Raw genomic sequence first — 14,301 nt, 5'->3', positions numbered from 1 at the left:
GTCGATAAGAGTTGGAATAGAGAGGTCTGTAAGTTACTGAAGATCCACTGAGCGCTTGCTTCACCTCCGCCGGCTGCTCATAAAGCGGGGCGCCAACGGACGACGACCATCTTCTCCTTCTCATCCCGAATCTGGGCAAGCTCGTCCTGCTTTCTCCTTCTACGCGACCTCTACTCTTTGCTTTCTCTTCTGAACGACCCCGAAACGTCTTGTTCCGCCTATCTGCGGCAGCCCGATAGTGCCCCGCCACCAGATTCAGCTTCTCCCACCGGACCCTGTCTCACGACCGTAATCTACCCTACCTGGACGGCTCAGCCCCGCTTGACCTGGCTCTCTAACATGTCCACGTCGTCGCCCTCGCGCCTCAGCGGGTGCTGTGAGCGCTGTCGCTCGGCCAAGTACACCCTGCTCGCGCTCTCCCTCGTATGGGCAACACCAGCAAGTGCGGCGCCCGCAGTCGCCCAGGAATTAGTCGGGAGGGATGGTTCAGATAGCATGGCCGATGCTGGGCCTGCCGCAGTAGCAGTATGGGTGAGTCTTCATCGCTGGCTGTAACCTTTGCATCGGACGATGGGTTTGCTGGAGACAAGGTGGTGGTGCGTTGTGCGCGCAGCTCAGAGCGCTCATACGTTGCACGCACGCGGGTCAGCGTACCACACGACCGCATTCGTCGTTCCTGTTCATCCTTGAAGTGAGGAGGAGAATGCCACGCGTTCTTCAGGTGCAGTGCGACATCGTCGAGGGAGTGCGCTGTACGAAGGCACGGGGAGGGCACTCACAGCTGAGACGCGAGGACGTCGCCCCGGTCCCGCGGCTCCATCGACTTTGAACCTTGGTCTGCTAGCTAGTAGACTAGCACCTCTATGTATTGGTGGGGAGTCTCAGCCTGCCACCCGAAACTTCGGCAAGTTTTGTCTGGACGTAGACCTTTGCATCTGTCCCGATAAAATCAGGCCTCGGCGAGCCTTACCTGGCGCTGTCGGGACTGTGCATCGGGCCTTGGTACGAGCAGATTGATGTGCTGATCATAGGATCAGGCCTCGTCAGCCATGCAACCCATGGTAGACGTTGGGCAAGTGAGCACCAACGGTGCGCGGATGGGTTGGCTATTGGTGACATCATGCCAGCGCTCGTCCTCGTCGTTATGGCTGCTCGGCATTCGACGCCAGGACCCTGTGGGGAAACGATGATGCCGAGTTCGCACATGCAGCAGACGTCTAACTCAGCTTCAGGCCGTGTTGCGACGCTACATGGGCTGTTGACGTGTCCGAACAGGATCAGGCCTTGTTGGGCTGGAGGAACCCTGCCCGGATACTGATACAGGCCTCCGCCAGCACAAATGTCGACTGGGTCGCGACGGCACCAGGCATACCCCCTCCCCGTCTTGAATGGCCTGAATTTGTTCAGATTGGGACCAGGCCTCTTCCCCAATCGATAGGGGTCCTAGGAGACCACGGGCCCTGATGTCGAGGGAAGAGATCCGGTCTATCTTCTCTGTCGTCGTGCATGGAGTGCTTTCGTGCTACCATATCATACCGAGCACCCCACGCCCCGAACCTCATGGCCCGTGAGCGCACCGCTTGAGACGCGTTGCCGGGGGCATACGCGTGAAGCTTTAACGGCGAGCAGCGACGCTGGAGCATCGTATAGAAATGCTGGTCTAGGCCGTGGTGCGATCATGGCCTCTGCTCACCGATGACGCCATGCTCTGTCCCCAACAGTCACCGACCGTCAGTCTCCACCCGTCGTGTGGGGGGCTGCTGCGTGCGAGGGAGCTGTAGGGCAGTGTTGTCTGCACTCTGACCATGAGGACTCCAACAATTTGCGACGGACGGGCGCGGAAGCTTGGGACGCTCCTTACTCCTTTACGTGCGCTTGCCAGGAAGTTGGCATCGCGATAGTTCATTTCGCCCAGGCGCTGCGGAGCTGACAGGCCCTCAAAACCGAAGCGACTCGTTGCCGGTCGTGTACATTGCTGGCCTCATCACTTCAGTCTACCCCAGCACATCTGTTCTCAGTTGACGCGAGTCATCGCTAACGTGCTTACTTCTAGATTCCGATCGTTGGCGTCGGGCTCTTCATCTTCGCGAGCGCTGTGGCATACCGCATGCGGAAACGATCGGTCACGCCGACGCGCACGACCTCGGCGACGAGCCAGGCGTCATCCCGCCAGTCTCTGCTGAGCCGGATGCGCGCATGGAGCTCGAGGCCGGTCACGGTCCCCGGAATGCAGGCTCGCGAGCTCACGGCCGAGCAGCTCGCTGGTACCACAGGGCGCAGTAATCGACGGCGGCGGCCCAACAGCACCGCGTCTACGCGCTCGACGAGGAGCTTGCCGCTGTACATGAAGGAGCCTGGGGAGCAGGAGGTCGTCGTCTTCAGGTATGTCGCGTTCATGATCCTCGTGTGCAGAAGGCTGACTTGGCGCAGGGGCAGGGAGGACCTCACCACGGGAAGCGCTAACGCGCTGCTCTCGCCCGTGCAAGAAGGCGCGACGCCCGACACGCGCCGTGACAGCATGTCGAGCCTTGCGGAACCCGACACACCACTGCTCGACAACGCGATCCCGCTCACGCGCGCACGGACGGAAGATTCGCCTCTACCGTCGTCGATCCCGATGCGCACCGTCAACGTCCGGCCGAGTATGGATACGGTGGGCGGCATCAGCGAGGAGTCCGCAGGCAGTGAGGACCAGCACGATCACGAGCGGGAACGCGGTCCTGCGCCCCCGTATCGCGAGTCCATCAGCGTTGATCAAGACTCGGGAATTGCGATCGACGATTCTACGGACGCCGGTCACGGCGAGAGCGCCCCTGCTGTCAGCGCGGACACCTCAGCAGACGCAGACCGCTCCTCTGCACAGCGTGGGAGCGGGGGTACGCTCCGTCGGCCGCATCTCTTCGGGCGCGGCGAGTCTTCGTCGGGCACCGCTTCTGCCCTGTCCGTTCCGCGCCTGCTCTCGCTCTTCAATCCCGGTCGCCAGAACACCGGTGGCGAGGGCGGCGTCGAAGGCCTGCCTCGATCATCGGATCCCGTTCCCGCCCCCGTTCCCCCGACGCCACCGTCGCCCACCACGCCCCGACGTCGCCCGCGCGGCGCCACCGTCGCCACGCCGCCTGGGTCACCGCGCCCCGGTTCTGCAGGTTCGCCGTATCGCACGCACCGACCTTCGCACTCAGGCTCGACGTCTGGCCTGTCTGCCGTGTTCCGCACACGTTCGAACACGTCTGGGACCGCGCTCGGTACAGCGCTCACGTCGCCCTCGACACTGTCTGTGCACTCGATCTCGGCGCCACTCACGCACACTGTCATCCGGACGGAGCTGACGTATCCACGGACTGGTCCGACGCCTGACCAGATGAAGCTGTTGGCGAGCGTCGAGAGCTTCAAGCGGTTCGGCATGCCGTATGGCCCGGATGCGATTGCATTTGCCGCGAGCACGAGTCGGGTGGACCTGTTGCCGCCGCCGCCAGTCTTCGAAGAGGTCGTGGGCCACAGTGATACTGCCGAGAACGAGGCGGGTACATCTGCAGCGAGGTCAAGTGGCGAGGACGCTGTGCAGGAAGTTCAGGAGGACTCACCTGGATCTTCACCGTCAAGCAGTCCAGACCCGTCACTGCAGATACCGCCAAGTGAGCCTGCAACCGTCGGGGGTGCTCATGAAGACGATGCTGCGTCACCACCGGAGGCCGCTGACAGTCCATCCGAAGATGGCCCTTCGCAGGAGCCAGCTACGGAGGAGGCATCGGCCAAGGCGCCCCCGACCTTGTCGCCGTACTTGCCTGCCCAAGTTACACCTGCCCAGCCGAAGGAGCCTATGACAGCGGACGCTGTCAAGAAGATCCTCCGGCCTTTGGCTCCACCTTCGTCGTTCAAATCTGCTTCCGTGCCTGCCCCTCTAGCAACACCTGGCTCCGCGAGTTCCTACATGACATTCGCAACCGCTCAGGAAGGCGAGTCAGTACCCCCGACACCGGCCCCTGATGCTGAGGGCCTGACTGTCACTGTTACGGGCGACGAGGACGCAGAAGGGCAAGGGGAGTCCGAACTCCCATCCCAATACTCGTCGGCTACTCCGAAGAATGAACTCCGGCCTCTGCCTGATGACGGTGCGAATACGACGATCCAGAACGACGAAGACACGAAACCCCAAGAAGCGGAAACGACGACAGAAGAGGCTGTGGCGGTGTCCTCGTCAGACAAAGCGATTCCTCGCAAATCTCTAGACACGACTTCGATCATGTTGCCGCCGCCGCAGGCGGACGCGCCCCCAGTTGTGGCTGCGCAATCTGAAGCGGTGGCGGCGTGATCTTCACGACGCGACGATGCGAATGCTAGATCTAACTCCTGTGTGTACTACTAGGGCAGCTTGGTTGGTTCGTTCCTCTCCATGCGCTGCATTTGTCCTTTACGCTTGCATCTGGACTGTGTCCTTATTCCTACTTGCGGATCATCTATTATTCGACTGCCCATACGATCATCACCCTTGCCTCGGTCCTCTCCCCTTCCCGGGGAGACGGTCATCAGCTATGCTTCCTACAATTGCAGCTGACGTTCCGACGGCACCCGCCTGCCTCCGGGGCTCAGTTCACCTTCGCTACTTGCTATCAGCACGTACTAGTGTAGTCCCGCCCGCATTAGACCCTCATCCATCGCGACACCTATAACCAGGGAATGTTTTCACATGCATACATATGGCTTTCTGCAATCGTTGGCTCCCAAGCTGCGTTACGTGCGCATGTTTCCAGCATCACTGCGGGGTTGCACTGGCAGTGTTGGTTACGGCGCGCCCAACAGTTTTCTGAGGCCAGCGGCGGCCAAGTGCGTTCTTGGGAACTATTTACATACAGACTCAAGTTTGCTGCTTCGCTGATAGGCTGCCACAGGTATCCAACGTGTTTCTCATTCTGCATGCATATTCACCTCTGGTGCTCAGCTGGAGCTCCAGAAAGCCGAATGCGGGATGACACAGGCATGCACAGCCACGTCTCGCTCATGGAGATGTATCAGTTGCAAGATCTTGGGCGGTAGTCGGTGGACTTGTAGCCGCGAGGGTCCCCGGTCTACACCGTATATCCAAAGCACACTGGCTACTCTCGTCTCCAAATCCTCACCTCACTGTCACAGTATCAGCGCCCTAGATAGGCTACTTGATCAAGTCCCCCGAGATAGCGTCTCGGTGTATGGCAACTAAAAGTGAGCAGCCTCGTTTCGGGTCACAGGCGTGACAGATCGTGATCCAGATCTCGTAGATCGTGATCTTATCTTGCCATATCAGGTATGCAATCGCAGAGCGGTGACACTCTATCCACGCTGGGCCCCTTCGTTTGCTCAGACCTGGTAACTACTAAATTCAGGATATTCAGGCCGTGCTCAATACATAGGGCAATGAGACGAGAGTATCGACGACTGCTTCAACAGCTCATTTTGGTTAAGTTTGGATTAGGCGCCCGTGTTAATAGTCTCACGAGCGGTCTCCTGCGCGCACCATGCACTGGTACATGCTATGTATATGGTACATTGTACTTAGGGTCCATAACTGGTCCAGACAGAAAGATATGCTCGAACAAAACGAACGGCTGAGAGGTAAATTCAATAATGACACATGTCGCTGAGAGCTTCGACAAACATGTCCGATCAATACAACACGTCCATTTCTCAGACGTCTCGCGATGCGTCATGAAAGGTATATTTTATGCATCAAATGTCAGGAGATTTGTGACAAATACGGATGAAGAGCTCGCCAGGTCAGTTCTTAGCATCACACTGACATACCATATCAAGGAAATGCACCAACAAGACATATTTGCGCATACAGTAATCGTACACCATCGGTTGGGCCGCTCCAACCAAGACTAAGACACCAGACACTTTAACTCCATACAGATATGAATGATGTTTTCACTTACCGTCCCAATACCGTCAGGCTCGTATTCTACCCAAACAGGGTCCTATTTGCTCACCTCAAAATTCAGACCGGGGCAGCACATGAGACACGCGGGGATGCAAGAAAGATCATGGACTCGAACGAGTCAGTTTGAAATTGCTTGTTGGGTCCGAGTTGATGCAACATAACTTACACATCTCTCGGCATGAGAAATCCTAACACGATTCCGTGCATCAGGCTGTCCAGTGACTCAGTGTGAAACAAAGTGGTCCGTACCGTGGTTCTGCACAGTCCATACCGCGAAGACCTGATGGCATGCTTACTTAACTTACTTGGACTCTCAAGTGGGCACGTCCCGGCCAAGGCGGCCCAAGCCTGCTCCAGGCGGTCTTCGGAACGGAACTTCTTGAGAGACAAATAATGCGGGAAATCGACTCACCTAGTGCACTACTACAGTGTCCCTGCATCGGGGCTCCTAGATGTCCCTCCGCACTCGGAATGTGTGATGAGTTTCGCGATCTTCCGGTTTGATACATCTCTGTGACCTGCCGGGCTGAGATGTCCGCGCAAAGGGAGGCGGGCTGGTGCCGCGCGTGGGCGTGCGCAAAGGTCGCAGCGGGATGCCAGCAGTGCACCGGATTTGTAGGCAATGACGAGTGACTCGGAGAGGAGGCCGATCAGTACCTGGGTGCCATGAGAAGGGGTGCATTCACGCAGCTTATGTTGAACCGTTGAGAATCGGGACATATCATGTGCAATGAAAGGACACTTGAATATTTGCCTGGTGCAGAGAACTAGATCTGCAGGTCAAAGCATCCAAGTCCTCGGAGATGGCAGGGCACGCGAAGGACGTGCCGTACATGTCGATAGTGAACGGGCCCGGGCCGCCCGTGATCGAGCAGCAGAGCGGCGGGCGAGTAGGGACGCAGGCACGGTGGACAGGTGCTCGAACCCGGGACGCGGACAAGTGCGAAGGCGGGAGCATGGACAAGCAGCGGGCATTGTGAACTTCAATGAGGTTTGTTCAAGCATCTAGTACTTACTCACCATAAATATACTGACGATCACCCTCCGCAAGCTCTCGGCTTATCAATCTCCGCGCAGGTTACCTCCATACAATGGGTCGTAAAGCTTGAGGGCGGCCGAGCGAATGAGGAGGAGCACAAAGGTTTGAGGGAAGTAGCCGCACTGCCAGTGATCGACCATTTGTATTAGCGCTCAGTGCCACCCACCGTGACGGAGACGGACCACGGCCTGGAAGTTGCGGGTAAGTGAAGTATACATGGGTCAAAATGTGCGACCTACACTGTGAATTGTTGAGAATGATGGCTACAACTGCGAGGATCGTTGACCGAAACGCTCGTGAGACTATTAACACGGGCGCCTAATCCAAACTTAACCAAAATGAGCTATTGAAGCACTCGTCGATACTCTCGTCTCATTGCCCTATGTCTTGGGCACGGCCTGAATATCCTGAATTTAGTAGTTACCAGGTCTGAGCAAACAAAGGGGCCCAGCGTGGATAGAGTGTCACCGCTCTGCGATTGCATACCTGATATGGCAAGATAAGATCACGATCTACGAGATCTGAATCACGATCTGTCACGCCTGTGACCCGAAACGAGGCTGCTCACTTTTAGTTGCCATACGGTGAGATCAATTCAGATCGGCTCTGACAAGCACTATGTTACTGTACGACGGCCGCGGAGCGCGGTGGCTGTCAGCTTATGCCTGGCTTGTGCTCCTTCGCGCGAGCTGTGTCGGATCGCTACGTATACGCCCATGACTACGAACAGTGATCGCCCGGGATTCCATGGGCGCCGCCCTTGCCCGCACGGCCAGCCTATGATAATGAAGCCGTACAGCATCTCCCGCCGGATGCGATCATGATGCGGGAGCAGTCGGTGCGTCGACTGTCCAGGTTGCACGGAGGATTGTATGTATAAAAGACTGACTGCGATGTATCCCCCAGGCTACCAGCGCATCCATCCATTCGCTTGTTGGGACTCGAAGAGACTCGGGGTAGTTGGCAGCCTGATCCTTGTCCCCGCACTATGCGCTCTATATCGACAAGCTTCGCGCTCCTTGCTGCTGCCTCCGTCCTTCCAGGCTGCGTCACAGCGTCTCCGTTCGACTCTCGAGAAGATGATCCTTGCGCGACGATAGCTGGTCAGACTTACGTCACTCCTGCTGACGCGCGAGCATGTCTGTCTTCCTTCCCGTTCAACGAGACTCTGCGTCAGAACGCACTGGACGTTGTGTCCAAGGTGTTTGACCTCTACACTTTCGAGGACTACTACTTGGCTCCTGTTCCGGAGTTTGGTCAACCAGCGGTGAACATCCGTGACGAACTGGCGAGGATCAATAGCACGGGCTACGCGGTGCGTTTTCCCAGATCTATCGTCCTCGGCGCATTGCTCATATTCGGTGACATCCCAGTCCGACTACGCATTCAACAAGGACTTGTTCAACCTGGTCCGCGGCTTGAACGATGGTCATACCGGCTGGTACTCGTACTGCTACTGGGAGACCTTCCAGAACTTGCTCCCTGCGCCGATCATATCTCTAGAGGTTGACGGCATTCAAGACGTATATGTTGTACCAGACCTTGTAGAATTCGTCTCTCTCCTCGGAACGAACTACACCAGCTACTACGACTCGATTGGCTTCGACTGGGCTCGGCTCGCAGGCGCACGTGTGCTAAGCATAGACGGCATGTCTGCGTACGACTACGTGGACCACATCGCCGACACCGTCTCGGGCAATTACTTGGATCATGGAGTGCGCGTGAACAGCGTATTCAGCAGCTACAGGATCAACGGGGGCAACTATACACAGCGGTTCGGTGACGTCGCGGGCCCCGTATTCCCCGACCTGGATAACCTGACCATGGAGGTCATACTTGCGAATGGGACGGACTCCGAGACGGTTGTGGTGCCCTATCTAGCGACATACCTCGGAGGACCATTCACGGATGCTGCATCATAGTGCGTATTGACTCAGTTGAGACTTCGATGCGCAGAGCATGACTCATTTCGTGCAGCTGGGCAAGCAATTGTGCCCCGAATAACGAAACCAATGGTGTCGACTACTTGACTCAGGGCTCTGACGTTGTTCAGTCGCGTGAAGCCCGCCAGCCCCGCGCTGCGCTGGCGGCATCGAAGTCTTTGGGTGTCGGGATCCCGTCTGAATTCGTGCCAAATCTGACAGCGATCGACGGAGGAGACGCCCTCTGGAGCTACATCTTGCCGGACAACAAGACTGGTGTGGTTGGTCGCCCTCGCTTGCATGGCGGACTTTGCTCAAGACTGATTGTATCTCCTAGATGTTCGTGGGTTCGTTCGAACCCGAGGACTACTACGCATTCCAATCGCAGGTTGCGGGTGTCATATCAGCGTTCCAGCAAGCAGGCGTGACGCAGTTGCTGATTGATCTGACGAACAATGGCGGTACGCACGGGTTTCAACGTCTCGCTAGTGGGTATGACAGCTTCTCATTGTATCCCAAGGTGGCTACGTGTGCTTGGGGCAGTTCCTACATTCTTACCTCGCAGGCACCAACTTTGGCTTCCCGTAAGAGTACATCCACTGGTTTTGTCAGCTATGCTTGACTAACCGGTTTGTAAATAGTGGCTTTTCGACGTCTGTGCGCGCTAACCCACTTGCTCAGAAGATCCTCGCATCCGATATTGCGAACGACATCGAGGATGTCTATGCGATTTATACGCCGGACGAGTGTGGGTTTCTTGCAACTGTGATTGATGCATCAGTGCTAACCGTGTCATTAGGGGCATACCCGGGCAATGACTCTGTGCAGTCGAACTCCTACAACTATCTTACCCCCAATGTGACGAAGAATATCAACGGCGTGGACTACTACGAGTCGCAGCGCTTCTACGTGAGTGCATGAGTAGCCCGATCGCCTGTATGCTCATTGCAAACTACCCATCGACAGGACGTCTGTACGCCATTCAACGTCACAATCCCCGAGGAGCCTCCCTTTGATCTGTCAAAGGTCGCAATCGGTACGCTGACCGTCTGCAGGCCTCGTTCCCGAATGCTCATTGCGTGCGAATGCAGTGGGAAACGGTGACTGCGCATCAACTTGCGCTCAGTTCAGCACAGTGATGTACGAGCGCCATAACACCACCATCGCGATATTCGGAGGTAAGCCAAACGAGACGATGCAGTTCAAGGGTATGGCCGGCGCCCAGGTTTTGGAATGGTTCGACATCGATTCGGAGATCAAGACTGCCGGTCTCAAGGATGTACGCTCCCTCTTGCTATTCTCTGGGGGCTAAGACTGATTCGTGCGTGCAGGACTCTCTCGCTCCCCCCGATTTGTGAGTACGCTTCGCCGTGAGGTAGTTCAGTTGCTGATCATAATCCTCGCAGACTCGTAAACGCGGACTTCCGGTACGTTTTATCTCCTTTCGTTGATCATAGCATTGAATGCCGTTGTGACCTCGGCGCAGTCACAACTGGAGAGCCGGTGGGTCCATCTTATGTTAGCTATACTCGACTTGCTCTTACGTAGGTTTACGCAGCTTACAGTTGGGACGACAATGAGACGCCGATCGGTGAGTCGCCTTTTCTGTGCAACGGAAGCTCAATCCTAACCTCCGTTCCACCAGCGTATTATTCCGAACTTCCCCAGCGTGAGTTAATGCAGCGTCACACAAAATTGCCATAGTCAATAACATACCTGCTCTTTCAGTGCGCTTCCCGTACACTCCGGACACGTACATGAACCCGCAAGCTCTGTGGGTCTTCGCGTGAGTGTCTCCCGGGGTTCAGTCCTGGGTTGCGATCTCATTAGATGTGCGTAGTGCGGAACAGATCTTCGGCTCTTCGTCGTAAGAACACACTCATTTCAGTCTTTAGTCGCTCGTTGCGTATTTATTGGATTGGGGTAATTATATCGTCGAAGGACAGTATTGCTTTTGCATCGCTACAGGGACGAAATACTTGGCCATGGCATACGGATGCTGAATTGACTACGCAGCGTTGGTAAGGGGAAGGTCCGATCTCATGCCTTCAGCCAGACTCCTAGGATCGACGACCCAAATCGCCGCCTTCTCTACCCGATCACTCGTCAGGCCCTCCTCTGCATTCATGCCTGTTATACCGACGCCAGCAGCACGCCCCCTTGTCTTGACTTCGCGTAGAATCGCCTTGACACTCCCGCGGTTCGCGGTCATCGTCGTCCAGCCGTTGATTGCGCCCCAGAGCAAGCTCCGCACGGTATGCGCAGTCAAGCGAGGGTTGGCGCGCGTCGTGGCAGCGCGGGGAATAGGCTCGTCTTCTCCATCGACGCCCTCAGTGCTAGGTATTATCGAAGGAAGCGCGGATGGTGGTGCGGGCGCGCTGCCCTCAGAGAGGATAGCCCTGCACGTCTGCGCGAGCTGGCGCGGGAATTCGGTCTGGGGTCCCAGTGTTTTGGAGCTCCCCTCAGCGTGAGTCTCATCCTGCGGGGGTTCGTCCGAGTCGAAAACGCGTATGGGTAGTAGGGGAAGGTAGCCTTTTGGATACCTCGAGTCCAGCCAGTACGCCTCCTCCGCTTCTTCGCTGTTCATGGACGGCTCCAGTACGCTTGCGAACAGCGCACGCGCACGCCTCTGTTCTCCTGCACCGCCGATCTTGCTCAACACGATCCGCAGAAAGCGGTCACGCGCCTCAAAGGTCGTCCAGAACTCGACGTCCTTGAACGGAGTTGTAGGGGTCATGGACGCGAGGCGATCATATATGTCTTCGAGGAGCCCGCGGCCTCTTTCTTGGAGAGCCTGATTGGCGAGTGCGCGAGAGTGCTTGACAGGACCTTCCGCTACGTCAACTTTTGTTGTTGTAGCAGTACGCTCGCGTTTCCACGCGATGTATGAGGAAGGTGGGACGAAGCGTGCCTCCGCCTCTTCTACTGACTGCGGGAGCGGTGCATGGGTAATGTCCGATACCAGTGCGATCAGTATGGATAGGTCAAGGTTGACCTTCAAAGTCGGCTCCAAACGCGACGGACATTGTTTTGCGGGTCCACTTTTTGGGATAGACGTAATTTCCCGCTCTCCCAGTTGCACGTCGATCCCCACGTCTCGGAGTGCATCGATCGTCTGCCCGATGCGAGCGTCGTGTTCCTTGGAATCCGCAGGTGATGGATCAAGCCGCGTCAGACGGAGGGTAATGGACGGAACCTTCGGGGGGACCGTGCCTGGGATAGGGTTTTGTTGGGCTGCTGTGAGGAGAGCCCGTCCCATGCGCAGCAACGAGTTGTCGACCTCCGTCGACGCTGGTTTGGGTCGATGGGCAGAGGATATCGATTGAGAGGCCTCCGAGTCCGAGTCCGAGTCCGAATCGGCGAGATATGAGTCGAGCTCGCGGAACTCAGCAAGCATGCGCGAGTTCTTCGCTCTACGTATTGATCAATGCCAGTGCCGCCGCCGTACGCTGCGATTGGCACTCACGTATTCACCCGTATCCATCTATGTCCGTTCTCGGCCACCACGTCAATCTTTACTCCAGGAGCCTTCCGGGACCCTCGTTTGCGTAGCTCTGAGTGTGCACTGTCGTGGTATGTCTGCCAAATGCACACGACTGGTGGCGGTGCGAGTAACACCTCGTTCCATACCGCGATGAGGTACGGCGCGTTCGTCGAGAGAGCGGGTAGATGTGCGCTGCTAGGATCAGCGAGGAACTACTGGAATACCGTTCTCAGCTTGTCATTCTGGGCAGGAGAAGTAGAACATCACACACACTCTCCAGAACATCTAGGTCGCGCTTTATCGCATCCCTCAAGGCTCGATGCCCTGCTACTGACTCAGCGGGTACCCCGTCTTCAGTAATTTCTCCCTGGCTACTAGCGGAATCGAATGAGGAATCAATCACTGGAGGTTTGGTGACTACCGGTCCCAGGTCAGCCATGTCGCGTAGGATCGCATGGAGTTGCTTCCGTAGTTGCTGTAGCTCGGGGTGACCGGTATTATCTCCTGAAGAGAGGCTTTGATCAGCCATGGTGTACAGAAATCATACACCGCAGCTCAGAAAGGAACTCCGGCAAGGAGTAGAAGAGGGAGAAGACGAAGCCTTTGCCCCGCCTACTTACTAGGCGATGTACTGCTACTGGTAACTGAACGCGGCATGCACGTGACTGTCAGTAGGTTGGCTGATTTCAAGAATGGCATTGGCAGCTCCAGCCCATAACTTAGTCTGAATGCTTGAGAAAGTGAGAAGTACAGAATCATTCTTCCAAGCTAAATAAAATATAGAGTAGATTCTGTGGATTCAGTGGGCAAGACCCATTGAAGCAAGACCAAGGCCGCGCCACCGCGCATCATTTCGGCGCGCCCGTCCGGCGGCATCAGGCACGCACTTGTCACCGAAACTCTCCTCGGACGACCTCCTCCCGCTCGTTGATTTGCAGTCTGGTACTCGAATGACACTCATCGCTCGACTGAGCAAGGTCGACCTGCATAGCGACAACGTCGTATATGGATGACCACCGCAGGATATGATAATGACAGACAACACATCAGTGTTTACGTAAGTCGTACTACTCAGCCTGACTCTAGCAACGGTGGCGGCGGCCCTTCTGCGGGGAGGGGGCTACAATGTCCAACCCAGCACATCCTGATAGCCTTAATGCAAAGCTAGAGTCGCTGAAAGGTAAGCCCGGTTGTGGGTTTCAAGCCATTGTTATATGCCGAGCTGTCCAGTAGGAGTCCATCGCCTCGGAGTACTGGATTTTGGTTGAATGATCATGATGTGGTACGCCTCTTGAACAGCAATTGTGAGGACGTTCTAAAAAATCTGACGTCGGTTCAAAGCTATGATGTATTCAGATTCGATGATAGTGCACAGCCTTGTAAAACTGAGAGGTTGCGATTTCGTGCTTGAAGCTGAGTACGAGCCAGTACAGAAACAAGCAGATGCCTCGTTCAATACGTGGTGCATCAGTTGCAGTGAGCAAAAAAGGCCTACATGTCCCCACTTAACTCGCTAACTGGCACTTGTGTTCGAACTCAGATGGACAATGGAGAGGCCAGGCCGAATGATGCTTAGCAGCCTAGATGCCAATTCTGACCTGTTATGCGGAAACGACGCGAAACATATGACAGCCATCACACGAACCGAGACCGATGCTTTGCTTGTTGGAAGGACACTTATGAAGGTATTCAGGGCTCGAAGCCCTTGTGGATGCGCACTTTGACCTGTGTACACACAGTCCAGGATGATGCTTCTACCGCGTCCTGAAGCTACCTGCTTTGTCTGTTCCTTTGTGCGTAGACCTCAATGGAAGTGATCTAACGATAGTATTGCCACGTGCAGGTCAATCGTAGCCACTCTGTAAACCGTGGCAACCACGCTTTATCCTATATTGTCTCCGAGGCCACAAAACGATCGCGCCATCAAAGCGTCCAAGGCCAC

General features: G+C 56.1%; 4 protein-coding genes across 4 annotated transcripts; 3 read left to right on the top strand and 1 right to left on the bottom strand.

Moving 5' to 3' along the window:
• C8Q71DRAFT_908777 (uncharacterized protein) lies at positions 1-4,729 on the top strand. The gene is made up of 3 exons (XM_047929008.1): positions 1-531; positions 2,054-2,382; positions 2,431-4,729. The coding sequence occupies exons 1-3, from the start codon at positions 340-342 to the stop codon at positions 4,307-4,309; spliced, it is 2,400 nt and encodes a 799-aa protein (XP_047777437.1). The 5' UTR covers positions 1-339; the 3' UTR covers positions 4,310-4,729.
• Positions 4,493-5,125, top strand: C8Q71DRAFT_133527 (uncharacterized protein). The gene has a single exon (XM_047916497.1). It carries the CDS (start codon positions 4,675-4,677, stop codon positions 5,029-5,031), a length of 357 nt encoding a protein of 118 aa, XP_047777436.1. The 5' UTR covers positions 4,493-4,674; the 3' UTR covers positions 5,032-5,125.
• Positions 5,126-7,561: 2,436 nt separating this feature from the next.
• Positions 7,562-10,858, top strand: C8Q71DRAFT_767699 (uncharacterized protein). The gene is made up of 16 exons (XM_047924226.1): positions 7,562-7,791; positions 7,860-8,268; positions 8,327-8,874; positions 8,931-9,156; positions 9,213-9,336; positions 9,396-9,459; positions 9,517-9,623; positions 9,675-9,784; positions 9,842-9,911; positions 9,967-10,154; positions 10,207-10,229; positions 10,282-10,302; positions 10,362-10,378; positions 10,434-10,466; positions 10,521-10,544; positions 10,604-10,858. Exons 2-16 carry the CDS (start codon positions 7,942-7,944, stop codon positions 10,663-10,665), a joined length of 1,944 nt encoding a protein of 647 aa, XP_047777435.1. The 5' UTR covers positions 7,562-7,791; positions 7,860-7,941; the 3' UTR covers positions 10,666-10,858.
• Positions 10,859-10,883: 25 nt separating this feature from the next.
• On the bottom strand, positions 10,884-12,888 carry C8Q71DRAFT_724914 (uncharacterized protein; the record flags this gene model as incomplete). The annotated part of the gene is made up of 3 exons (XM_047921655.1): positions 10,884-12,288; positions 12,342-12,571; positions 12,631-12,888. 3 exons carry the CDS (start codon positions 12,886-12,888, stop codon positions 10,884-10,886), a joined length of 1,893 nt encoding a protein of 630 aa, XP_047777434.1.
• Positions 12,889-14,301: the final 1,413 nt, after the last annotated feature.

The sequence above is a fragment of the Rhodofomes roseus genome (genome assembly GCF_022264815.1).
Source record: "Rhodofomes roseus strain CIRM-BRFM 1785 chromosome Unknown C8Q71scaffold_14, whole genome shotgun sequence".
NCBI classification, from domain to species: domain Eukaryota; kingdom Fungi; phylum Basidiomycota; class Agaricomycetes; order Polyporales; family Fomitopsidaceae; genus Rhodofomes; species Rhodofomes roseus.
The sequence above is the reverse complement of the archived record's forward strand: the minus strand, read 5'-3'. Positions and strand labels throughout refer to the sequence as shown.

What these genes read in the sequence shown, in the direction of transcription:
- C8Q71DRAFT_767699 (XM_047924226.1), top strand. Translation starts at nt 7,942, where the DNA reads ATGCGCTCTATATCGACAAGCTTCGCGCTCCTTGCTGCTGCCTCCGTC. An exon ending in ACGAGTCGCAGCGCTTCTAC is followed by an intron (nt 9,785 to 9,841) that starts GTGAGTGCATGA and finishes ACCCATCGACAG; the next exon opens with GACGTCTGTACGCCATTCAA. An exon ending in TCTGTCAAAGGTCGCAATCG is followed by an intron (nt 9,912 to 9,966) that starts GTACGCTGACCG and finishes GTGCGAATGCAG; the next exon opens with TGGGAAACGGTGACTGCGCA.
- C8Q71DRAFT_908777 (XM_047929008.1), top strand. Translation starts at nt 340, where the DNA reads ATGTCCACGTCGTCGCCCTCGCGCCTCAGCGGGTGCTGTGAGCGCTGT. An exon ending in CTGCCGCAGTAGCAGTATGG is followed by an intron (nt 532 to 2,053) that starts GTGAGTCTTCAT and finishes GCTTACTTCTAG; the next exon opens with ATTCCGATCGTTGGCGTCGG. An exon ending in CAGGAGGTCGTCGTCTTCAG is followed by an intron (nt 2,383 to 2,430) that starts GTATGTCGCGTT and finishes GACTTGGCGCAG; the next exon opens with GGGCAGGGAGGACCTCACCA.
- C8Q71DRAFT_133527 (XM_047916497.1), top strand. Translation starts at nt 4,675, where the DNA reads ATGTTTTCACATGCATACATATGGCTTTCTGCAATCGTTGGCTCCCAA.